Source organism: Tamandua tetradactyla, chromosome 21 (assembly GCF_023851605.1).
Source record: "Tamandua tetradactyla isolate mTamTet1 chromosome 21, mTamTet1.pri, whole genome shotgun sequence".
Classification (NCBI taxonomy): domain Eukaryota; kingdom Metazoa; phylum Chordata; class Mammalia; order Pilosa; family Myrmecophagidae; genus Tamandua; species Tamandua tetradactyla.
In genome coordinates, this window is record NC_135347.1 from 47289026 (window position 1) to 47315004 (window position 25979).

Below are 25979 nucleotides of genomic sequence, written 5' to 3' on the forward strand. Positions count from 1 at the left end.
AAAGATTGTCCAATAAAGCAAGCACTGTGTTGAGCGCAAAGGTTGCAGAGAAGTTTCAGATGTGAGAAACTCACATCTGTACATCGAGTCAGCATTTAGGCTTAGAAATATGCAAAGCAGTGTAAGTTAGCACATACTGATTGCTTATTACATACTTCAGGGTATCATTGCCACAAGAGCTCCAAAAGAAAGGAAGAGAAATTTATTTGGACATAGAAGAGTAGGGCAATATATGCAAAAGTAGACCAATGATTTTTGCCTCCCATCATTTCTCCATCATATTATGATCAATGGAATGTGGCATCCACGATGACTCAGGGTGGAATGAAACAGGCCTTGAGAAAGTGTTTTTTATTCCTCTGGATTTACATAGAACCTTTCCTGGAAGTGACACAATTTATGACCAGTATTAATAAATGACAGAACAAGTAGCCATTGAAAAGAAAACAACAGAATGAATTTACTTTGTAATATTTGTAATTTATATCATATTTCCCAATGAGTGCATGCTGTCATTTTCCCCATTACATTGCATTATACGTTTCCAGCCCAATGAATGTAGTCCTATCCCACATGTGTTACATATTCATGGAAAAACATAATTAAAAATAATCTGCAGTGATCTGCCACAATGTGTTTCTATTCCTAAACTGTTAAGATAAACCATGAATTCAGAAATGATTTGGTCCTCACACAGTTTTACAAGAATAAATAAAACTGCCTATAAAAGATACTTCCAAATTCATAAGAAAAACTCAGGATATGGTGATCCCAGAGTTTGGGTTACACATTCAGAAAGTGAAACGGTCTTTAAAATGAATAAAGATAATAATAAGCACTCTCACTGACTGAACCTTTCTTTGTACTCTCCTGAATAGCAAATGGAAGGACAGTCTCATCTGTGGCAAAGCCCTCCACAGCAGCTGGGGCCATTGCCAGATATAATAATAATACCCTATATATACACAAAGCAATTTAGATTTCACAAAAGGAAACGTAAATCCTAAGAGTAGAACTAAAGTGGGTGTGATGACCAGTATGAGAGTGAGGGCATCAGTAGAGAGATTTATTGAGCATTTTCTGCAATGATCCTCAGAAAAGCTCTGGGAAAGATGTAGCACGGGTGTTGTGCTCACCACTTCATACATGACATAACAGAGCCACTAAGTAGCAAAGGCAAGGCTCGAGCCTGGGTCCTCTGGCCTCCACATCCGGTACCCGGCTCACCACCCCACACTGCCTGCAGACAACCAGTCTATGTGGGAGCTGCATCTTGGCAGGGCTGGCAACTTGCTCCCATGTAAAGAAAGTTTTTGAATAACTTTAAGCAGCTCTGTGGGACAAAATGGCTAGTGAGAAGGACGTGGACCCTTGAACTGAAAGGTCTTGATAGGAATTAACTTTCTTCCACAAAAGAGTTATGATTCTAAAGAGCCAAATTAACCTCACAGGGGTAAATTTTCCTCATCTCTTTAGTTTGAAAAATATATGTCTGATAGCACCTTCACAGGATCTTTGAGAGGATTAAATTTGGCTTATTATATAAAGCAACAGTTTAACATCATATCCTACCTCCACTTGGTTCTCTCTAAAAGCCCCATCCATCTTTCCTCATATTTTGGCTTCCATAACAGCCAGTGGGCATCCTTCAATAAGAAGTGTAGTGATACAAATGGCGAAATAACTTTACCAGCAAGTGGATTACACGTGTCCAAATAGCAAAGACTACAAGCCCCATACCTTCAAGTAAGAAAGTCAAAGCTCTTCTTGTCTGTTCTAAATTTTCTTCTTCCCCAACATAATATTTTAAGTCCCAAGGCATCTTGTATTTCTACCATTCTTTGAGCCAACCATTAAAAGGTCTATTTATCTTCCTTACAAAGTAATAGGCTTCAGAAGTTCAGAGAATCTGGTCTACTGAGGTGTAGCATAAAACAAGTTAGATCAGAATTCAAGGAACCTTGGTTTCAGTCTTAACCCTGGAAATACATATACAAGACTCTTAGGCAAGTTCTCTAGTTGCTTTATATTTTAAATAAGAAGGTTAGACAAACAGTCTAGGACCATTTCAACTCAAATAATATTATGATTTTTAAATCATCTGTGATCTCTTGCATATCTTAACACAAAGTCTTTACACTCAATTAATACTTGAACTAGATGAATTACAGCATCTGTCAAATATGAAATATAACAGGGTATGTAAATTCAGAACATTAATTTCCACACAATTCATAACACTGGAACCAGAATGAAGCTTTAGGAAAAAATGTGGAATGTAGGTGAGCTTTATTAGAGCTAGACAGTGTTTTGGTATGCATAAAAATAAACTAGACTCACTCTATACTTTGGTAAACATTCTTCTTAGGCTAGAAATCTCATCCCTCACCATTTAGAGCAAATTTGCTTTATGTACCATGACACATATGGTAATAAACAGATTTGTGAGGTTACAAAAGTATAGAAGAAATGCAGTTCTCTAGAAAAACTGTAATTCTAAGTGGAAACTCTCAGGGCTCTAGCCATAGTTTTAGCATTTACCTCATGCTATGCACATAAATCTTTTCACTTTAGAGCCATTTTAGCTGGGACCATTTTTTTGTTTGTTTGTTTGTTTGTTTGTTTGTTGATGGACTTTCCATAAATTTTTATTTTTTCTTTTGTGGGGGGAAGTGCATGGTCCGGGAATCGAAGCCAGGTCTCCCGCGTGGAAGGCTGGCATTCTACCGCTGAACCACCTGGCCACCCCTCCATAAGTTTTTAATGCTCATGAAAAACATGTTTTTCTCATTCTATTTCAGTACAAGACAAACATGCTCCCATCTATGTAGTCTTGTGATATTTCTCACTATAAATTGATAAGACACATTCTTGTCTGATTTCATCCCAGCCAGGTGATTTTCTTAGTATAATACTAAGTTTTGTTGTGAAAATATGCACATTTTGTGGGAAGGTATTTTATTCTTTTTCTTCTCTTATTATTTCCATTTCAGGAATAAAACGTTTTATTTTTTAATTTACACCAAGTTCTTATTTTCAATTTTTAAAATGTGGGAGAGTTGTACCAAGAAAAGAAACTTATCAATAAATTCTAGAATGAAAGTGCAGTTGTGTGCACAGAATAATGGCCTAAGAACCAGAATCTAGTATTTCAGACCTTATGCTGCCACCTCATATGTAAAAATCTTGCTCATTCCCCCTTTGGACTAAGCGGCTTGTATCACGTAATCTGAAGTGCCATCATATTATTACGATGTAGCTTCCTATTCCTTCCACAAAGATCTTGCCCTTCGGAGCCCATATTGTTTCATTCATGGGTAGTGTTTTCCAGTTCCTAGATAGCTATACTTACAAAACAGTCACTAGCTATCCCCTGTTAGGGCCCAAGTATACTACATACTAGCATCACTCCTCAGCTCATCAAAGTGTCCTGGGGTATTTAGAGGTTCATTCATCTATAAAAAAGAGCAGTTTGGTTCATAATCACAGAGAAGCAAGTGGACAAAGCTGGTCTGTAGCACAGAGCAACTGTGCTCTGCCGAACCTACTTCTGTATTTAGCTAAAATACAGGTCACATCAATTCCTGGTGCTATTTGATTATCCTGCATTACTTACCTGCTCTTCAGTCAGCAAGGAACCACAGCAGAGTGACTTTAAGACACTAACAATAACTAAATAATTTTGTTATTTATTTAATCAGTTGCTCCATTTCTTCCTCCTTTATTCCTTGTCAAAGGGACTATGCAGCATTTCCTTTCACGTTGCAACTCATTAGAAAGTTTGTAATTTTGGTGACAAATGTGAGCAAAGACTTATTTCAAAGTGATTTAGCGCTAGATGAGAATATCGCAGTCCCACGCACTCAGAAGAAGTTGAGTGGTTCACAGAGTATGGAATTACCAACGACAATATCATTTCTCCCACTGTTTCGGTTTATCACTCAAGCTTACCAAACAAACAGTCAACTCAGCAGCATATTACTCTTTCACATTTATACAATGCCAACTCCAAAATAAAGCACATTGAAGAATCCTATAATGCATAGTGATGTCAAAATTTTTCTTCATTGAATAAAATATTAATATCACCATACATAATCAGTTTATAGAGCTTCTTCAATTATTAGGTTTCTAAATTTTGAAGCCTGGAAAGTCAAACATGATATGAGAGATACAGGGTAATTTTACATTAAACATGTTCCATTAGAAACAAAACAGCCTCAAAAAAAGTCAGTTTCAAATTATCTACGTTTCGGTCTATTTGACGTAATAAAATGGGAAAGGCCAAATTTCCTAATGAATTAATTGAAATAGCAGTATTTGGGGCATTTTGTTAATCCAGCTTAAGATTTAGCACTAGGAAAACAGGTTCGATACACAAAATGCTCTATCTTCTGAAAGGTACACTTGTATGTCTTCCATCATTCAACATGGGTTGAGCATGTCCTTTAACCTTGAATAGGAACATCCATTCAGACCTACTACTTTCTTTACTGTCCTATAGCAGCCTTTGCAACTGTGCTTGCCACATAGTTGGCACTCAATAATTTGTCAGATGAATGAATAAATGAACAGTGTGTAAGTCTCATATTCCTCAACTTACCTTGATTTAATATATTAACAATCACTATCCACTAAGAAGGAAATCTATGCATGACAGCAGAATATTTCAGAAGCCTTTTTAAAAATTTTGAATAATTTCAGTCTTCATGATTAGTGAATACTTAAGAAACCTAAACTATCAGCGATTCCAGCTAGCTGTCCCACCCTGTTCTAAATCACAAACCACAGAGCAGGAATTTCCTAATAGAATGGCCCTTTTGTAATGAATAAAACCCCATATTGTTTTTGCATTAAAGGTTTGAAATTTACTTTTGAGTTGCCTTACTGTATGTTATGCTTGTATATGAGAACATTTAGAAATGGGAGATCACTATTTTAGCTTCTCTTCCTAGAAATGAAATAAGCATAATAGGTTAAACATCCTCCCTTTAAAGCTTGGAAAGGGTTTCTTATTATTTAAAAATTGCATTTGTAAAACAATTGAAAACACGTTTTAATTCTTTAACTCTAATAGCAAAATGTTCCTTTAATTAGAGGAAACTAGTAAGATTGGAAGTGCACATTTTGTCTTAACACAGTAAAATCTTCATATAATTGGCAATGTTCCTAATAGATTTTATATATTCAATTAGACTTGTGCAAAATGAAAGCTATTAGTAGAGCAACAAGTTTGACATTGTCATTCAGAAAAAAAAAAAAGATTAAATCATATCTAGGAGGATTTGGAATTTCTTTGATTACCTTATAAACCCTTTGAAAAGTTTAGGATAGAGTAATTATGATTTGCAATAAACTTAAAACCATTGAGAATAGCAAACCTGAGAAAACATCTCTGTTTAGGGTATTGTGAAAATGGATGAAGTAAAGCTCATTTTCCCAGAAGCACCCCTCAGCAGATTCGGCTTCATATCTGTCTGAGATGCTTTCCTGTAAGAGAGAATGCAGAATGAGCAGAAATGCAAACCACCTACTGGACAACCATTTATTAAAACACCCAGTGCTAGGGAGACAAGGGTAGTTCAGTGCTAGAATTCTCACCCGCCATGTGGTAGACCCAGGTTCAATTCCTGGCCCATTCACTACAAAAAAAAATTAATAAAAGGTGCTGCAATAATGGAATAGTCACATGAAAAAAGAATGAAATGTAACCCCACCACACAGCACACACAAAAAATACCCAGTGCTAGTAGAGCCTAAATATATTCACTCTACAAAGAACATCATAGAATTCATAATATAATGAAACATATTCTAAGTTTGAAAAAGAATAATTAATTGAAATTGTCAATTCTGCAGCAATAACAGAATACAGTATGTGAATATTAAATACAACTGAAAAACTATTAGAAAATATAATAGGACTGTACCTTACAACTAAACATTAGAGATTTTATTGGGAATAGAATAGAAAGATACCCAGGAAAACATAATAATATTGAAGGAGGAGAGGACACGGCACAGCAAAGAGGACAAAGCTAGAGAAGATTAGCATTCTTGCTGATATGAGTGGAAAATTCAAACAAAATGCGTCAGAGAGAGTCACGATCGAAGATGGTGATTTAGTGAGGTGTGGGATTTAGTTCGTCCTTCAGAGCAGCTAGTAAATAGCCAGGAACAGTACAGAACAATTGTTGGGGCCACATCAGTGATCAGACACACAGCATACACCAATCTGGACAAGCTGGACTGGCTGTGATCCCATCCAGAACCACTTCTCAGGCTCCACCTGCCCCAGGCAAGGGTGGAATTAAGCTTGTCTGAGAGGCAATGAGGCTGGTCAGGAGAAAGGAAGTTAATCCCTGGAGGCTGTGCCTTCCCCAGGAGAGAGGTGGGGCTCAGTTTATGTGGAATATCTCCCTGAAGGAATTCAGACCCCAGGGTCTGGAAAACTGAAGCCATAAAGCCAGCCTACAATCTCTCTGTCTCCACCACGCCTCCAGCAGGGAGAGTCTGCTGAAATTAAAGGTACCACATCACCTTATGCTGGTGGGACCCGCAGGCAGACAAGTGCCACATACTGGGCAGGACAGGAAAAACACGGAGTCTAGAGGCTTCATAGGAAAGTCTTTGAACCTGCTGGGTCTCATCCTCAGGGAATGCAGGTGACTCTTCCTCCTGAGAGGAGGCCAGACTGTTCTGGGAAATTCTGACTGGGGTCTGTAATACCTAAGGAGATCCTCCCGAGGAAAAAAAAATAAAAGGCACCATACAGGCAGGGCAAGAAACAAGAAAACAAGAACTGAAAAATTCTAATCTGTTTAACAAAACCTAAGCTAGAGGTCTAGAATAAGCTGAACTAAATGTCAAAGAACAGAGAGACAACAAAGTCATCTAGCAAGAAAATCCTAGGAAAAAAGTGAAAACAATCTCCAGAATAAACTAATCCAGCACATACAAGGGAAGCCCAATAAGGCTATGCGTAGATTTCTCAAAAGAAATCATGAAGGCAAGAAGACAGTGGTATGATATATTTAAGATACTAAAAGGGAAAAACTGCCAACCAAGAACTCTATATCCAGCAAAATTGTCCTTCAAAAATGAGGAGGAAATTAAAACAAATACTGAGAGAATTTGTGACCAAGAGAACAGCTCTGCAAGAAATACTAAGGATTTCCCCCTAAAATCAGGAACAAGACAAGGATGCCCACTGTCACCACTATTGTTTGGCATTCTGCTGGAAGTTCTAGCTAGAGTAATCAGGCAGGACAAAGATGTAAAAGGCATCTAAATTGGAAAGGAGGAAGTAAAACTCTCATTATTTGCAGATGATATGATACTACACTTGAAAGGTCCTGAGAAATCTACAGCAAAGTTACTTGAGCTAATAAATTCAGCAAGGTGGTAGGATATAAAATTAAAGTTCAAAAATCAGGAACATGTATATACACAACCAATGACCTAGCTGAGGAGTCAGTTAAGGAAAAAAAAATCCATTCAAAATAGCAACTAAAAGAATCAAGTATCTAGAAATGAACTTAACTAGGGATGTAAAGGACTGGTACACATAAAACTACATCCTTAGATTTTTTTTTAAGGAGATCTAAATAGGTGGAAAGACATTCCCTGCTCATGGATAGGAAGGCTAAATATAGTCAAGATGTCAATTCTCCCCAAACTGATCTGCAGATTCAACACAGTACCGATCAAAATTCCAACAACCTACTTTGAAATTTGGAAAAGCTAATTACCAAATTCATCTGAAAGGGAAAGAGACCCCGAATAACTAAAAGCATCCTAAAAAAGAAGAACAAAGTTTACATTTCCTATTTGGAAGAGGCATGTAACTATGCACATGAACATGTGGGACATTTGGTGAGAGAAAATGAGCCAGAAACAACAACAATGGTATGGTGACCTTTAGAAAAAGCTTATAAGAAAACAGGAGCCTAGATTGTAAGCTTTTAGAGCAGACACATTAAGTCCAGACTGGTGATTAATATTTCTGGAATTTGAGAGACTGTTTTATGTATGTAACCTGATAAAAACAAAACCAAACAGATTGTTGTTAAAGTAATTCAGAGCATAGGGGTAAGGAAGACAGTGTCTTTATTTTAAAACCACACACACTCTTTGAGACCAATGGGAAAAAAAGGTTTATTTGATCTGGAATTGAAATTTTCTGTAGTGTGTAATCTAATTCAACCTATCTGTATAGCTCATTTGAACAATTGAAACACAGGAAGCACAGAATAAGAAAGAGGTCCTTTAATCCTGTATAGATTATTGTAATGCCTGGAAACATCCTAGAGTATATTAAGCAGAAAAAGTATTGGCAAAGTTCCCTGAGGGAGGGGAGAAAGAATATGGAACTATTAAACCTTACCATCAGGGAATCTCCTGAGACTGTGTCAAATTTTAGGGACATTCAAATCAATACGCATTGCTTACTCTTACTCAATAGGCTTACTCTTATGAAGCTTATGTAGGTAGTAGAGAAACTTAAACTACCTATAGGTATGCCTAAGAGTTACTTCCAGAAGACCTCTTTTGTTGCTCAGATGTGCCCTCAGTCTCTCTAAGCCCAACTCTGCAAGTGAAATCATTCCCCTCCCCCTACGTGGAACATGACTTCCAAGGGTGAAAGTCTCCCTGGCAATGTGGGAGATGACTCCAGACCTGGCGCCATGGGCTGAACAATTCCATCCTGACCTAAAGGGGAAAAAGAAATGTAATTAATAAAGTATCAGTGGCAGCAAGAGTTCGAGTAAAGTCGAGAGGTTACTCTGGAGGTTGTTCTTATGCAAGCTTCAGGTAGACCTTCCTACCTATCATAACCTGCCAATCCCCAACCAGAAGCATTCCAGTCAATCCTAAAGAACACCAAGAGAAATATATAAGATTCCACAAGGGTTCCATGCACCAGAGTAACTTTCCAGAAGCCTACAACCTCCAGCTGTGTCCCTGGTCCAGATCATACTCTCTAAAACATCAGATAGCTCCATCTTCCTACCCCGTATTAGTGACAGACCCTTCCAGTATGAAAAATTTATAACTGCCATTGCCCAAACACCCCTAAAGAGAGGGATGGAAAGATCAAAGGTGATGGTGGAGTTATACAGAGAAGATAGGATTTAACAAATGAATGCTGAATCAATCAATGCTGAATTGATATCTCTTTTAGTCTCCAGGAGTTTAGAGCAGCTAGAAGTAAAAACCTAAAATTGTGTAATTGAAACCCATGTCAAACTCTGAAATATGTTCTACAACTAATTGTGGTGCTGTGCTTTGAAATTTATTGCTTTTTTGTATATATGTTATTTTTCGGAGAAAAAGAAGGAAAAAAAGTCAATTGTGATGATAAAAAAGTTTTTAAGCCCTCTAGCCGTCTATATTCTGGAGCAGTTAGAAGGAAAAATCTGAGAGAATCGTATCGTAACCCATGACAAACTCTCAAATCTGTCCTGTAACTACTTGTTAAAGAGTGCTTTGAAAACTATTTCTTTTTTATTTCTTTGCTTTGTATATATGTTATACTATACAATAAAAAAAGTTAGAAACCAAAAGAAAAAAATTTTAAGTCTGGCAAAACAATGCTACAGAGAATCCCATAATTTGAGTAGAAGGTATCATTATTACAACGTCTCTAAGCTATTAAGACTTTTACATGAGGTAATTTTAGGAAAATGGTATTTTGAAGCAAACAGTGCTCAGAAAGAGATATTGTACTACTAAGAAAGAGGAAGACACTGCAAGCTTGGAAGTTAAATATTATACATCAAACACACCAGAGCCTGGGAATAAGTACTTAGTGAGTTCACGGTAGGCATTTGCCTCAGTGTTATAAGCATGAGCCTTCCATCCACCAGACTCTCCTTCGGGTCTCTGCTCTGTCTCCTGCTGGCCATGTGGCCTGCACAAGCTGCTTAACCTCGCTGAATTCCATTTCTGGCTTTGCCCCTGACAGGATAATTATGCCTGTCCTGTTGCATGGTAACCAATGAAATACACAAAACTTTGGGCCAAGAACTTGACCCTGTGCCTTCATTGGTGGTCGTGGTCTGCCACCTGGGCCAGGGAAGGAGACATAGAGTGGAAGGAAAGGACTGCATGTGGCATCTGATGACCTTCCTATGTGGTCCGTGGAAGGTTCTTCTTCCCCAAAACCTAAAGTACTTCAGATGTCTGATGATGGCTGCGGTTTTCAGCAATTCCTAGACACCATCCACTCTCCAGCCATCTGATTCCCCTGTATAAAGGCTTGCTTTGATGTTTGTGTAGCAAAAGTCTTATGACAGTGTTCTTTACTCTTGACATTTCTCAATGTCATTAATCTCACAAGTTCTTAATTCAAATGTTAGCCTCATTAAAGTAAACATTAATCTACCTGGAATTTTGCTTAATTGCCTGACAATAATGTAAGCATGCTCAGGTTATTTCTATAGATGACCGAATCACAAATAAATGGTGACTTCAATTAAAGATATTTGTTCTTCATAACAAAGGCTTACCGAGTCCCAGGGAGTGAAATGCCACATCATCATATTACAGACTGGGATTGTCCAACTTTGGAAAAGAAGCCAGGAAGTCCTTGTGGCTCCATCTGTTCTTGGCCCCATGTAAAATGATCTTCAGGTTAATGCTGATCACTTCCATAGCTTCCCAGTTATGATGCTTGAATAATACGAACAAACTCTTAACAGCAATAAGCCTCATTAAGCAGAATTTGATAAAGAAAGCAGCTGTCTTCATTTTGCCCATTCTGTTCAAAAGTTTAAACTGAAACAGAACAAAGAACCCAGGTGAGCCCCGCAAGTTCAGAAACCTCTACTTGACAGTTCTTGAAGCAACTTTGCAATGTGAGAAGGTCTCTCCTCTCCTTCCTTTTATAGTCAACTAGCTACTCATTATCGTCGAGTTTTCACCTCCCCCTCACTTTCCTCTCACTCTTGTGCCCTGTCACCTCTTTGAAGCTACTTTCCACAAGGTCACATTGGCAATAAAGATTTTACACTTAACACTGTTAAAAAGCTCCTCTTCTTTAATAATTGCATTATTTTTTCTCTAGCCCTCTGGCTAGTCTTTCTTGATATGTTTTTGGACCATTCTTCCTCTGCCCATCAAAGTATGAAGTCACCCATTCTCCTCCTTCTGATTTACTTTCCGTTCAAGCGTATGCTCTCCCTGTGTGACGTAATGTTCCCTTAATGCTTTGTTGCTAACTCCATGTTGATGACTCAAATTTGTAACTCAAGATCTATATATCCAACTGCTAGTAGATGTCATCACTTGGACGCTCCTATCAAACTCATGTTCATCAGTGTTTGCCTTTTCTCTTTAAAATTGAATCTTTATTTTCATCATTTACTCCCACCAACTACCCCAATTCCCAAGGCAGAAATAGGATTGCATCCTTGATTCTTCCTCATCCCTCACCAAAACCTTCAGTCCCCTGTGTTCCATGACTCACCAACTTCTTTCAATTTCTTCATGTTACTTTTCCTTATATTTCTGCACCTTTCTACCCTCGTTGCTGCTATCTGTTTCAATCATCCTTTCTCCCCTTTACTACTGCTATAGGTTCTTCAGTTGTCTCCCTGCCTTAATACTTGCTCTCCTCCAACTATTTCTTCATATAGCAGCTAAAACATCTGTAGGAAGTAAAAATTCCTTATATAGATTATCTGTCTTTATTCAAGCACTGCACCCTTTTCCTGCCTCATTTCCAGCCACCTCTCTTGTTATACTCTGCCTACCAGCCATACTAACCAGCTAGTACCTGCAGTTCAGGACAAGTGCTTCTAGCCTCCAGCCCTTTTCCTATACTGTATTAGTTTGCTAGCTGTGATATACCAGAACTGGAATGGCTTTTATAAAGAGGAATTTAATAAGTTCTAAGCAAGTGAAAGTGTCCTAATTAAGGCACTAACAAGAGGTTACCTTCGCTCAAGAAAAGCCGATGTGTCAGCAGCATCTCTGTCAATTGGGAAGTCACGTATCTGGCATCTGCTGGTCCTTTGCTTCTGGCCTCCTTGCTTTCAGCCTCTGTCCCTGTGGGGATTCCTCACTTTGCTTCTCTGGGGCTGGCTTTCATCTATTGGCTTCCTTTGGCTCTCTCCAGATTCTGGCTTGCTTAACATCTCATGGTGACATCTGCTGAGCTTCAAGCATCTCCAAACATCTGTGTTTCTGTTTTCCACATGTCCATCTCTGTGTCAGCTCTGCTGTGAAGTTTGTCAGCTCTGAGGTGTCTCTCATTCTTCTAGGTTCTGTTTTCTCCAAAATGTTTCCTCTTTTAAAGGATTCCAGTAAGCTAATCGAGACCCACCTGGAATTGGTGGAGTCATATCTCCATCTAATCAAAAGTTAATTGGGTGTGTCACATCTCCATGGAGATGATCTAATCAAAGGACTCAAATCTATATTATTGAACCAGGATTAAAAGAAATGGCTGCCCCACTAAACTGAGTCAGGATTAAAACATGGCATTTCTGGGATACGTACCATTTTCAAGCTGGCACAAATGCCAATTTCTGCCTGGAAGGCCATCTTCCTCCCCAGTCACCTGTCTACTTCCAACTTGTCTTCCTCAATGATGCTTCTCAAGATTTAATATGCATGCAAATCACCTGGGCATCTGGTTAAAAGACATTTGATTCGGGGGTTTGGGGAAGGGCCGAATTTCTAGCAATTGCTTCTAGATGTTAATACTTCCAATCTGTGAAAAACATTTTGACTGGAAGGTCTTAGAACTCAGTTCGTACATCACCCACTTTGGAGAGACTTGCCTGACCTCTCAAAGTTGGAAAGCTACTTTCACTGCACCAGAGTTGCCCCTCATCATAGCACCCATGACCCTGTAAGGCTATTGCCTGTGTATCATAATGTTACATGATAATGCCCTCGGTCTAATGGACTGAGGCTGTCGTTCCTCTTGGTATACCCAGAACCCAATAAATGCCCAACAACCCATTCTCAAGCCTTTGCAATATGTCTCAAACTGAAATTGCTCCACCTCATCACTGCTGATATGTTTGCTTCTTACTCAAAACGCAACGTTGAGGTACTTGAGGTATATTTTATCACCTGCGACACTGGCTCTGTGTTTGAGAATCCTCATGTTCTCTGTGCTGAGGAAATTTTCTGGCACCATCAGCATCTGCTGCTACTCTGGCAGCTATGTTCTCTCTGCTGTTCCATATTATTCCAAACTTTTGGAGGGGAGAAGAGATCCTTTGATTTCCCTTAATCAGAGTGGATTCTTTCTGTTTTAATATCAAACTGAAAAATATAACTATAATTGTCCAGAAACATAGGCTCAAGGAAAACTCTTGCTGTAGTTGTGATTTTGCCGTTTAATTACTTTGCGTCCAATGTTATCATAAAGATTGCACCCATCCAATGGCACTTATGTAATATATTGACTGACATGCCCACAGGAACAACTAAATTTAATCAGAAACACCTTGCTCTCCTTTCATCTATATTATTCATTTCAAAATATCTTCAGATTTACTAGGGATCATTACATTTGACTGCTGAAATGAAAGAAGCTTAAGATTACTCATAAACAGGTCAGGGAAATAGATGAGCATAGTAGCTATACTTTATGCTTCCTAATTGATCAATTACAGAAGCCAGGATAAATTTAGGGTGCACATTGTCTTAGCTCATTATGGATAAAAATACGTCCGTCAAGGACATACTCAGACTTGTAGCCTTGCTTACGGGGAAGGAGAGGGAATAAGCCTTCATAAAAGTTAAAGCATTTTCTGTTCTCACTTGGAAATTTTGAGAAGAGAGGAATAGACAGATGAATAAAACATGGTAATAGAATGTAATAAAGCAGAAATTGAGACATATCCACTAAAAAAGATCGCAGATAGCATTCAAATTTCACTGGCCATTAAAATGACTCGTCAAGCAAGATTATGATATTTTTAATCCCTAAAGTAATTATGTGATAAATCCTACAGAGTTCAGATTTTATTAAAATTTTTAAGAGTATATAAAAATGGATTAAAGTTTCAGCTTCCTAGATTTGACATTCATTTTTAGCAGTAACAGCTCAACAATTTAAATGACTACTGCCAGATAATTCTACTCTTAGGACTGATGTAGAACTAGCTTCTCAAGGGCTCATCAGCCATCTCCCCCTTCCCTGCCTATGGTGCCCTCTAGAACATGACATTAGAGACATAAATACTTTGCCTTACCTCCCCACATTCCTTGCCTGGCACATGTGTTTATGTACAAATGTAGTGACTCCAAAAACAGGGCCCTGCAATCCAGAAGTATCAGGGGCCAGGAAAGGAGGAGGAGGGCTGCAAGGTTTGCTAGGGTATTATGGATTCCTGACATACTAAGTGTTGTCTACAAGCTGGAAAAAAAAAAGTGTATTGGTATTTATGTGAGCATTTACATAAAAGAATGCATTGAAAATGTCACTGAATTTTTAAGAGCTTATTTTGTACTTATGTTTTTTATCAAGCAATAGATAATAAAGGTAAAATTACTGCAATAATGGGGAGAAAAGGCAACTCGAAGTAGCCACCTATCTATCCATCTAACTCTCCAAAATGCTTATGCAATGAAAGAGAAAATGTCTTTCATATACTAAGAGTCTAGAGAAATGCATATAAGGAATAAAGAAGTAAAGAAGGGGATAAGTTTAGGAGTTAAGAATTTTGGGATAAAAAGTTTTGCACATAATGATGTTTCCTAATTTGGCCTAAGTAATTTGAAATAAGTAATTCCTATGAGAAATAAGTATCCAGGAAAAACAAAGTGAAGGATTTTTTTTTTCCCGCACAGATCTTAGGTGGAAATATATCCAATAGATCCAGGTTTTCTCTCCAGGCAAGAAGTAATTTAGAAAGAACTAGGCAATATGGTGTTGGTAAACTGTTTCTCTCTGATAAAATGTCAGCCAAAAAGAGATTCTATAAGAATTACCAAACTCTACATTTAAAACTTTTATTCAGAACTTTCTTTCCTTCAGGCATTATAGGAAAAAAGTTATTAAACTGGTGCTTTTAATGCAACTTACTTTTGTTGTCTGGGTATGAAGAAAAAAACGGAACTTTAAAATCAGCTATTTTTTATCTGATAAATAAAAACTACTACATAATATTCTGAAATAATGGAATATTTGAAATGGAAAAAAAGGCCTCGTGAAATTGTTCCCAGTAGGTTGCTGTAAATTATTATCAAATGCTCTTCCAGAAAGTAACTTTTTAAAGTAATCAAAATCATTTATACGTAACTTAGACTACTAACACTCTAAGTATAGTATGTATATAATTATTGAAAATTAGTTATCTAGGAGTGTCTTGTGAATACTCCTGATCTAAAAACTGTGTCATAAAGGAAACAGACCATTTAAATGCAAAAATGATGACGATATATAAATAATTTGGAAAATTTCAAAATATTGCCTAATTTAACCATTTTATGACATATTAATAGCAATATCCCTCCTACAGGTTCTGAACACAGTCACGGATGACTTTAGCGAGCAGAGTGGTCAAAGACTGAAGCAAAGAGGAAGGAGGGGACAATCTGAACAATAATAGAATAGGTCACAAATATTTTAGATTGGTGGTTTTCTAAATTTGCAGAGCTCCAGTGTTGCCTCAGATTTGGAGGGTAGGGTGTGGGTGCTGCAGGGCAGAGGGGAGGACTCAGTAAATGAATTGGGGGCTGCCTTGCCCCCTTCTCAGTCTATCAGAAGGTCCCACCTTCATCATTTTGTACATTCAGCTTCCATGGAAGAATATGTTTACAAAAGCAGACCATAACTAAAAAATGTTTGAACACCACTTGTTTAGAATTAAGAGGAAAGTCTTATGGTAAGTAGACCATGTAGGTAGGTAGGTAGATGACTAGCGATTTTCTGAAAGTTCTGTCCCATCCTCCTGTATGTGATGAAAAGGTGTCATTTGAAGATTTGAAGATTCTTTTTAATCCCTTAAGAGTGAAGGGATAAGAATGAAGATATGGCACAAGGGGGCAGGCCACAGTGGCTCAGCAGGCAAGAATGCTCATCTGCCATGCCAGAGGACCTGGGTTCGATTCCTGGTGCCTGCCCATGTAAAAACAAAAAAATATATATATATGGCAAAAGGGTGCATCCCTAGGACTTCTTATTGTAATGAGTGATGGAGAAGAATATGAGGGGTTTATAAACAAAGCAGCAGTTTGTTACATTGCTTTGATTATGTTTTATACATGGAATTTATCTAAAATTCCAAATAATATTAGGAAGGATGTGAAATTCTTAATCATGAAAATTCCTTGAGCATGGAGGCTAAATCAACCTGATAAGCACCAAATCAGTTTTTTCTTAACTAGTGTGGGCTAATCCTTGATTTTTAACTCTAAAGAATTTTTAAAGTGAATTCTGAAAGCACTTATACTCTTCTCATTCTTCGCTGTTTTAAACCGATTTAGCATTTGTTACACAAAATCAACTCTGAAGTACCTTTATATAGTACAGTCTAGGAATTGCTGCCTAAAAGCACAGTGCTTTGACAACTAGCACTTATTATCTGCCATCGTTCTTGCATCATTGAGTCCCTAGGTGTTGCTGGAGCTTTATGAAACCTTCAAAGGTAGACAAATGGATTGCTGAGCATAAATGGAAAATTATCAAAATCTATAGATTTTCCCAAATGTGGAAGACACTGAAGCGAGGCATGTGCAGCCCCCTTGCCCCAGGGTGTGTGAAAATGCTCACATTCTGACCTAGGGGACTTTGGAAGTTAGGTGCTGCTCACCCAGAGAGCAGGGGGAAAGAAGGCAGTGAAGAAATCCCACATTCTTTCTGCAGTAAGAGCGGCTGAGAGTCAAAAGTCTCTGTCAAAATCCGCCCAAACCTACAAGATACTGTTACCGTGTGTGCAATTCCACCTCCTCACAATGCCCACCCTGCCCCCACCCCTGTCCCCACACCACCCCTAGTGCCATCAATGTCGGGTTATCCAGAGTCCAGATTCCTTGTGCTGCATAAGCCTTGGGCAAGATGAATGGCCTGGAGTCTATGACTGTGTGGTGCAGTTTTGAGAGTGTGACTGTGTTAATGCTCATAAGGTTCATATGAAGTTAAATAAAAGTGAGAAAATAAGAGGTGCGATTAAAGAAGAAAAACATGTTGTTGGACGAAATTTGGAAGCAGATGGTGAATTGATGAGGCAGATACAGTAAGATAGAGTGATTGGTTACCAGAAAGTACAGCTAGCTTTTTCTGATTAGAAAAAAAGAGATTTAACTACTTCATTATACTTTTGTCCTTAATAAAAGGGACTTTTCAAATGTCAAACCTCACTATTTATGTCATTAAAAATGGAGTTTCTTGTAGTCAAACTGGGGAACTAAAGGAAGTGGAAGTAGGCCAGTTGGTATAGGGATTCTAAACAAAGGTATAAAAGATGCAAAATATACAACACAGGAATGGCACTTAAGCAAACAACAGCAACATAAATGCATAATAGGAAGAAAAGCTGTAGAATCTGAGAAATACAGGAAAAGCTGAAGTAACTTTGTATTATAAAGGAATGTAAAGCAATGCTTTACTTTCCATTCACAAATAATGCAGGTCCTTTACTCTGTAAATAATGCAGACCACTCCTATGTTATCCATTCCCCCTGCTGCCCTATTCCCTTAACTTCACCTCTTTCTCCTCTCTCTCTCCATTGACCTCAAGGTACTCATTTCACCAAACCTTTTTCTGGCATCCTTCTGTTACCTGTTATGCTGGTTTGAAACTGTTATGTACCCCAGAAAGCCATGTTCTTCTAATCCAGTCTTTGGGGTAGACCAATTGTTCGGTTGATTAGGTTGTTTCCATGGAGATGTAACCCACCCAACTGTGGGTGAGGCCATATGCTTACATGGAAGTGTAACCTCGCCTATTCAAGGTGGGTCTTAATCCACTTGCTGGAGTCCTTTAAGAGAGGGACACTTTGGAGAGGACGTTTGGAGATACTAGCTAAGACATGAAATCCAGAGCTTGCCCTGGAAAAGCTAAGTGAGGATCTACAGATGCTTAGAGAGAAAGTCACTAGAATCAGAAGCTGAAAACAATGAAGTGGGAGCAAGGACCAGCAGGAGCCAGGCATGCCCTTCTTCCCAGCTGACATGGGTGTTCCAGATGCCTGCATTCTTTATTCAAAGTCAAGGTATCTTTCTCTGGATGCCTTAATTTGGACATTTTCATAGTCTTAGAACTGTAAATTTGTAAACTAATAAATCCCCTTTGTAAAAGCCAATCCATTTCTGGGATATTGTATTCCAGCAAATTTAGCAAACCAAAACACCTGGTGTATTTGTTTTCTAATGCTGCATAAGAAATCACCACACAAATTGGACATCCAACAGAGCTTAACTAGGTCCTCTGCCCAGGGTCTCAGAAGGCTGCAATCATCTCTCCCTTCAAGGTGCTGGCTGGGCGTCCTTCTCTTCTGGAAGCATGACTAAGAATACACTGTCAAGCCCACTGAGATTGCTGACAGAATTCGTTACCTTGTTGCTGTGTGAGGGCTCAGCCTTTTTCCCGGCAATTGACTGGAGTCTGCCTTTATATCCTAGGGGCCACCTCCAGTTCCTAAAGATTACCCTCAGTTCCTTGCTATATGGGATTCTTCTCATGGTTACTGATTTCATCAAGCCAGCTAGGAGAAACTCTTAACTCCGGTCTACTAAAATAGAGTCTTACATAATGTTAACATAATCACAGGAGTGACATTCCATTACCTTTGCCATATTCAGTTTTAACTAAAAGCAATTTAAAGGTGCTGCCCACTCTGAGGGAAGATTATACAATAGTGTAGACACTAGCGAAGTAGAAATTGTGATGGTCACACTACAGTCTATCCACTACGTGTGAAATCCATGGTCAGACGCTACTGACAGGATCCATTTATCTCTGTGACTGTTCTAGTTTGCTAGCTGCCCGAATGCAGTATAGCAGAAACAGAATGGCATTTAAAAAGGGGGATTTAATAAGTTGCTAGTTTACAGTTCTAAGGCCAAAATAATGTCCCAATTACAACAAGCCTATAGAAATGTCCAATCAAAGGTATCCAGGGGAAGATACTTTGGTCCAAGAAGGCCGATGAAGTTCAAGGTCTCTCTCACATCCGAGAAGGCACATGATGAACACAGTAATGGTTTCTCTCTTGACTGGAAGGGCACATGGCGAGAAAGGCATCATCTGCTAGCTTTCTCTCCTAGCTTCAGGTTTCATGAAACTCCCCGTGAAGCGCTTTCCTTCTTCGTCTCCAAAGGTTGCAGGCTTGAGGACTCTCATGACTATGTCATTCTTCTCTGGCTCTCTGTGAATTGCTTTCATTCTCCAAAATGTTTCCTCTTTTACAGGACTCCAGAAACTTATCAAGACCCACCCAAATGGGCGGAGACCTGTTTTCACCTAATCCAGTTTAACAACCACTCTTGATTAAATCACATCTCCAGGGAGATGATCTGATGACAGTTTCAAACATACCGTACTGAATAGAGATTAGAAGAAACAGCTGCCTTTACAAAATGAGATTAGGATTAAAACATGGCTTTTCTAGGGTATATACATCATTTCAAACCAGCACAGTAACCATCATGTTTCCTCATGTTCTTTGTGTCAGGTTTCACTCAAAGGTCTGATCCTAGAACACTTTCCACAAAGACACCAGAAGGAGCATCAGGGATGCTTCATGTCTCCCTTTTCATGAAAGAGTAATGCATATTTCAAAACAGCCTCAGCAAAGAAAAATGAAGAACATTATTCTGTCCAAAATACCTCTTTATCAGGGAGCCCCTATTCTAGAGGGCTCTTAGTAAAGCATCATGTTTGGGCAGCGGGACCAAAGGCAGGTCTAGGACGTGGAGGGCAGAGAGGAAATCAGCAAAATGCCAGATCTTCGTCTAATGGGTCTGATCTTTTCTTGCATATAGAAGAGCAGATGGGGAGGAACTACTGCTGCTTTCTACTTAGCATTTGTTAAAATGAAACAGGAATTATATTTCCCTATAAGTTTAGCTCCTAGAGCTTAAGTATCCAGGGAAGAGCCATAATTTCGCTGCTAGAGATTTGTTCAATTATCCTGAACCACATGGAGGCTAAAGTAAGCAATCTGAAGTTCACTTTGTAACCCAACAAGACAATTTTGGGAACAAAACCCATAACATTTCCTTTTGTTTTCCTTAAAATCATCTTTTAATTACTTAAAAGTTACTCCCTGTCAGAGGGCTTTAACCTGCAAGGCCAGCCAGGTATACAAGGGGTGGTACTTATTCTTCGACTAACATTAAACAATGTAATCCTTAGTGGTCTTTGTGCAGCTGCCACTAATGTTTCGTACACTTTGGTGCTGGACTTTAAATTGGTATCAGTTTTTTTTTCCTAGGAGGCCTAAGAACTCAATTTATAATGTTCTTTAGGAGCAAACCTGTTTTTGGTTAAATATAATTATTTTAAATAGATTTTAATGTAGAATTTTACCTTTACAGAAATATTTCCATGTCTATCTCATTTGACCCAGAGAACAACTGTATAATGAGGTTGAAGAAAGTTGCTATGGTGCCCACTTTATAGGTGAAGAAATAGATTCAGCGAGGATATGGGATTGTCTGGGGATGCACAGCTAATGAATGAGAAGCCATTAAATCCACCTGTCCCTGCTTCCTGGCTGGAGCAGACGGGCTTTGGGCAAAATGGGCTAGATGTCAAATCCAGGAAGAATTATTAAAGAAGAGATGTTTACCTCTTATATTTACAAGAGCAAGATTTAACTGATTATTTTCTTTTAATTTCTTATGAAAATATATTTAAATTTAATAAATATGAGACTAACTGATTTGTATTTGCCTTTATAAAAAAAAGTTTGCATCAGAAAAGTATTAGTTCCATTTTATGTGTCAGTAGATTTAGTAATCATGCATTATTTTATTGAGCAGTCTGATAAGCACATAAATCACTAAAAATGTCAACACACAAATGTGTTGATTTGGCTGTCTCCATGCTGTTGAGTTACTTTTCTCTTTATGCTATGAGAAGGAATATAAAAAAAAAATAACTTTCTGATCGATTTTGCTGTGGAGTTGAAATTGTATCTAAATAAGGAGCATCTTATTCAATAAATGGGAAGAAGCACACTGCAAATAAGTGTATTCGATGTAGTCAGAAGACGGTACTGTATCTAAGTGAATTCTATGGTCACTTAACTGTATTTCAATTGGTGCTGCAGCACAGCTTCTATTTTTTTCTAGTAGAAACTGATTAAATTACAGAAAAAAAAAGTCATTTGGGCTACTTCTAACTATATATATGCATATATAGTTTCATTTATTCCTTGATATCACCGGTAAATTGAATTTTATCCCGAAGTAATATTTTTTTAAAAAGCATTTTTTACATTATCCTCCTCAGATTCTGGCTGAATATATAATTTTTTTTGCAGAGATTATAACCAAGATGCAAGGGCTTAGACATAAGTGATGAATCTGCATATTCTGGACATATATATGGATAATAAGGCAAAAGTTGCAGTGACCATTTAAAAGATTAAGCTGTATAAAGAAAACATTGTTTGAAATATAAGCCTCAGATAACACAGGATCTGCACTTTTCAGAAATGGAAAATTGATTTTTAGCTGCTGCATTTTTCTAGCACACCTACGAGGAACTTTAGGAAATTTCTCCCCGGCATTTCTCCAGAAATGCTGGTGAAAAGTTGCTATACACATTGACAAATAGCAACTATTAAAAAGGCAGGATACTAATATCATTAGCAATTAAAGATAAGATTCTATTTGCTAGTCCGGTGAAGTCAGACAGTTTAAATTTACAGCATACCATGTGAATCCATGCTACCTTTAAAAAATTGTACCGAAATATGCACCAGATTTACAAATTATGTAATGGTAATAGAGTTTTATATCATCTAACATTGAAGCAAGAAGAAACCAATCCATCTGAAAACGAGTTTGTATAAAAATTAATAGTGGGAGCCTGCCCAAGAGATAAACGTAATACAAAAACAGAAACAATGCTGAAGGTAGGCATAAGCACATTTAACAGACAAAGGACCTAAGGTGCTGGAGAGTTTGAAAGATTTCTTTAAGTGAAATACATGGTGGAAACCTAATTGCCTTTACTTTAAAAAATAGCACATTTAAGTTAAAATCTAAAATTTCAAGGATTATAAATTCCTTAATTCTCAAGTATGGCAGTTAGTGAGAAAACCGCCTCACAGTGTAGCTCAAACTTCCAATTCTAGCCTCCTCTTCCTGAGGTTCTTCTCCTCTATGCTCCAGCTACATGGAAATTCTCTTCTCCAAATATATAAAGCCCTCTCAAGATACCTTTGCATATGCTCCTCTCCTGATCTGGAATGCCGTTTGCTCTTTTCTCCGTTGTCTACCTCCTACTAACCCTTCCCCATTAGGGCTCACTTCCGCTCTGCTGGCTCTCCACCCTCTCTCTGCCAGGACTGTGAGGCCGGAAATGGCTCAGCCATTTGTTCTGTAACCTTCATACCCGTGGGTCTTCTTCTCCCACCGTACCAGAGCCCCTCAGGAGCATTTTAGTAACATGGGAGCCTAGCACAGTGTAGGCACTCAAGGAATGTTGGATTGAGGTTGGCTAGCACATAAAACCTAATTAAACAGAGATGGTTACCATAATTAACATGCAGCACAGGGAATTACAGAGATTTTCAAATTGAAGGGAACCTCAAAAGTCTAGATCAGCTCTTTCTGTGCCTAGCGCAGCTATGGCTCGTGGTCCAAAGAAGCATTTGAAGCGTGTAGCAGCTCCAAAGCATTGGATGCTGGACAAACTGACGGGTGTGTCTGCTCCTCATCCATCCACTGGCCCCCATAAACTGAGAGAGTGTCTCCCTCTCATCATTTTCTTAAGAAACAGACTTAAGTGCACCCTAACAGGAGATGAAGTAAAGAAAATCTGTATGCAGTGGTTCATAAAGATTGATGGCAAGGTCCGAACTGATATAACTTATCCTGCTGGCTTTATGGATGTCATCAGCATTGACAAGATAGGAGAGAATTTCCGTCTGATCTATGATACCAAGGGTTGTTTTGCTGTTCATCGTATTACACCTGAGGAGGCCAAGTACAAGTTGTGCAAAGTGAGGAAGATCTTTGTAGGCACAAAAGGAATCCCACATCTGGTGACCCATGATGCTCGTACCATCCGCTACCCTGATCCCCACATCAAGGTGAACGACACCATTCAAATTGATTTGGAGACAGGCAAGATTACCAATTTCATAAAGTTTGATACTGGTAACCTGTGTATGGTTACTGGAGGTGCTAATCTTGGAAGAATTGGTGTGATCACCAACAGAGAGAGACATCCTGGTTCTTTTGATGTGGTTCACGTGAAAGATGCCAACGGCAACAGCTTTGCCACCCGGCTTTCCAACATTTTTGTTATTGGCAAAGGCAACAAGCCGTGGATTTCTCTTCCACGAGGAAGAGGTATCCGCCTCACAATTGCTGAAGAGAGAGACATGAGGCTGGCAGCAAAACAGAGCAGTGGGTGAAATGATCTTTAGGTGACATGGATGGAGAAAGAACTCTTTGTGTGGCTAATTAATAATAAAGTATGATTAATTGCTCCTGGAAAAAAAAAAAGTCTAAATCATGTGTTATAGATCAAATTGTTTCTCCCCGAAAAGATATATTGAAGATCTACTCTCCATAATGGTGTCTTATTTGGAAGTAAAGTCATTACAGAAGGAATTAGGCAAGTTAAAATGATGTCATACAGGAGGGGGAGGGGTGGTCTTAAATACAATATGACTAGTGTCCTTATAAGAAGAGGAAATTTAGACATAGACTAGGAGAGAGAAAAAAGAGAGAAAGAGAGAGAAAGAGAGAGCAGCTGGCCATGTGGCAGGATCAAAAATTGAATTATACCACAAGCTCCTGTCAGAACCCTGTAGGTGTCAAAGGAAGCATGGTCCTGCTAATACCTTGATTTCAGATTTCTAGCCTCCAGAACTGTGAGACAAGAAATTTCTTCTATGTGAAGGCACCCAGATTGTGGTATTTCGTGACGGCATCCCTAGGAGACTAAGACACTATGCCTCTCTTGAAGTTTTAGAGTGGTTAATTAATTTACCTAAGGCCACCAATCTAATGCAAGACTTAAATCAGTTTTCTGATTTAAGCCTTATATCATAAACCACATGATGGAAGACACTTTGCCATATAGCTTGGTTATTTGGAATTTTACCAATACATGAAAATGTAAACATTTTTGCATATGTATTGGGAAGCATTTGATGACTGAACTCTTTTATGCAAGTTATTGTTGTAGTTGTATTACTGTAATAGTTTGCAAATTATATCATTTTATCTTTTAGATCAAATGAAGTGGTACAAAACATTTTACATGCTCATTTTAAATCAGGACACTTAGCCTCTCCTTTGTTTCTCTCAGTAAGCATTATTATATACTATATAATTATATTATATAGTATATAATTTGCATGTTCTGCCTTGTAACCCCATTTTTTTAACTGTGAAAATTTATGTTTTACTGCTATCGTCTTCTTTTAGTCTTCGTGGACTCTAAAAAATAAAAGATGTATTTAATCCAACATCCTGGTGACCCCAAAACAAGTCATATCTTCTGACTTTAAGTAATAATACAACTTTGTCATACAGTTATGGGGAGCAGGTTTTAAAATTGCACGAATCAATTACTGAATTCCTAAATGATGACTTTAAAAATATCAACTGGGTAAAATACATAAATCAACCAACAAGGAAGTCCAGGAAGACATAAAATCAAAACCAGTTTCATTACAAAAAAGTAAGATTTTAAAATTTTATCATAACCAATAAATGATTTTTCTGTTTGTTTTGTTTTGTTTTGTTTTGTTTTGTTTGCATGGGCAGGCCCCGGGAAATGAACTTGGGTCTCCAGCATGGCAGGGAGAATTCTGCCACTAAGCCACCATTGCACCACCCAATAAATGATTTTAAGAACAAAAGTAAGCAAGAAAGTTTAGAACAGAGAGTATGGATTCCTTATTTATTACTTTGGTACTCAAAAACCATCCATTTCCTAAAGCTTTCTGGGCACTGAACCAGCAAACAGACTCAATAATTAAATTCGATTAAATCCTGTCACTAAAAACCTGCACTTCATATTCACAACCAAAAGCAAAGAAAAGAATAAGGCTCTTTAAGGAATATTTTGTCCAACCAAAAGAGCACTTTATATGTTTCCTAGCAGGTATGCCATACTAGGACATGTTAACCTATAGAAATCATTGCCCTATTTAGGTTTGAGAGATCTAAGTTATATTCTTTTCTATCTTTCTCTGTAGTAATCAGCATGCAGTGGTATATAGTATATAATTAGCATGTGAGAGAATCTGCAGACACCCAGGGAAAATAAACTCCTCCACTCTCCTAGATTCTCTACTTTTACTCAAGCTGGGATAGAAAAAGGGACAACTAAGGGAATTTGTTTGAGTAGAGAATCAAGGGAACTTAAAAAACTATAGAAACCATGATAGTGTATGTGTATGTGTGTATGAGAGAGAGAGAGGGGAAGCTATTCTCGCTTAGTGCTATAGTGTGTTACCCATGCAGGTAAACCCTGCTTCAACCACTTCTGCCCCACAGTGGCCAGTCTGTTACAGGAAGTAGCTGTCTATTTATGAAACGGCAGCATTTTGCCAGACACAGGTGGAAGGCCAGACACCATCTGGTAAACCCCACCTTCAGGATCTTCTTCGGTGATCTGGATGGAATTCACCAATATCATCACTTTCCTGGCTTCCTGACTCTGCCTACTCCCAACTCCCACCATTGAGGCTACTCAGTCCAAACTGGTGGATCCAAACTCTGGAATCTGTTTCCCAGACATTTCAAGCCTTGTCATATGACTCTTAGCTGGGCATTGTTAGAATTGCTACCGCCCCTCTCTCTCCCCATATGCAGC

General features: G+C 38.3%; 2 protein-coding genes across 4 annotated transcripts in view; both read left to right on the top strand.

The window, feature by feature from the left end:
• The window catches only part of EDIL3 (EGF like and discoidin domains 3), a 459417-nt gene that overhangs the window by 371031 nt on the left and 62407 nt on the right, over positions 1 to 25979 (top strand). The gene's annotated exons all lie outside the window — the stretch shown is intronic.
• On the top strand, positions 22741 to 23633 carry LOC143665365 (small ribosomal subunit protein eS4, X isoform-like). Its single transcript, XM_077138712.1, has one exon. It carries the CDS (start codon positions 22771 to 22773, stop codon positions 23560 to 23562), a length of 792 nt encoding a protein of 263 aa, XP_076994827.1. The 5' UTR covers positions 22741 to 22770; the 3' UTR covers positions 23563 to 23633.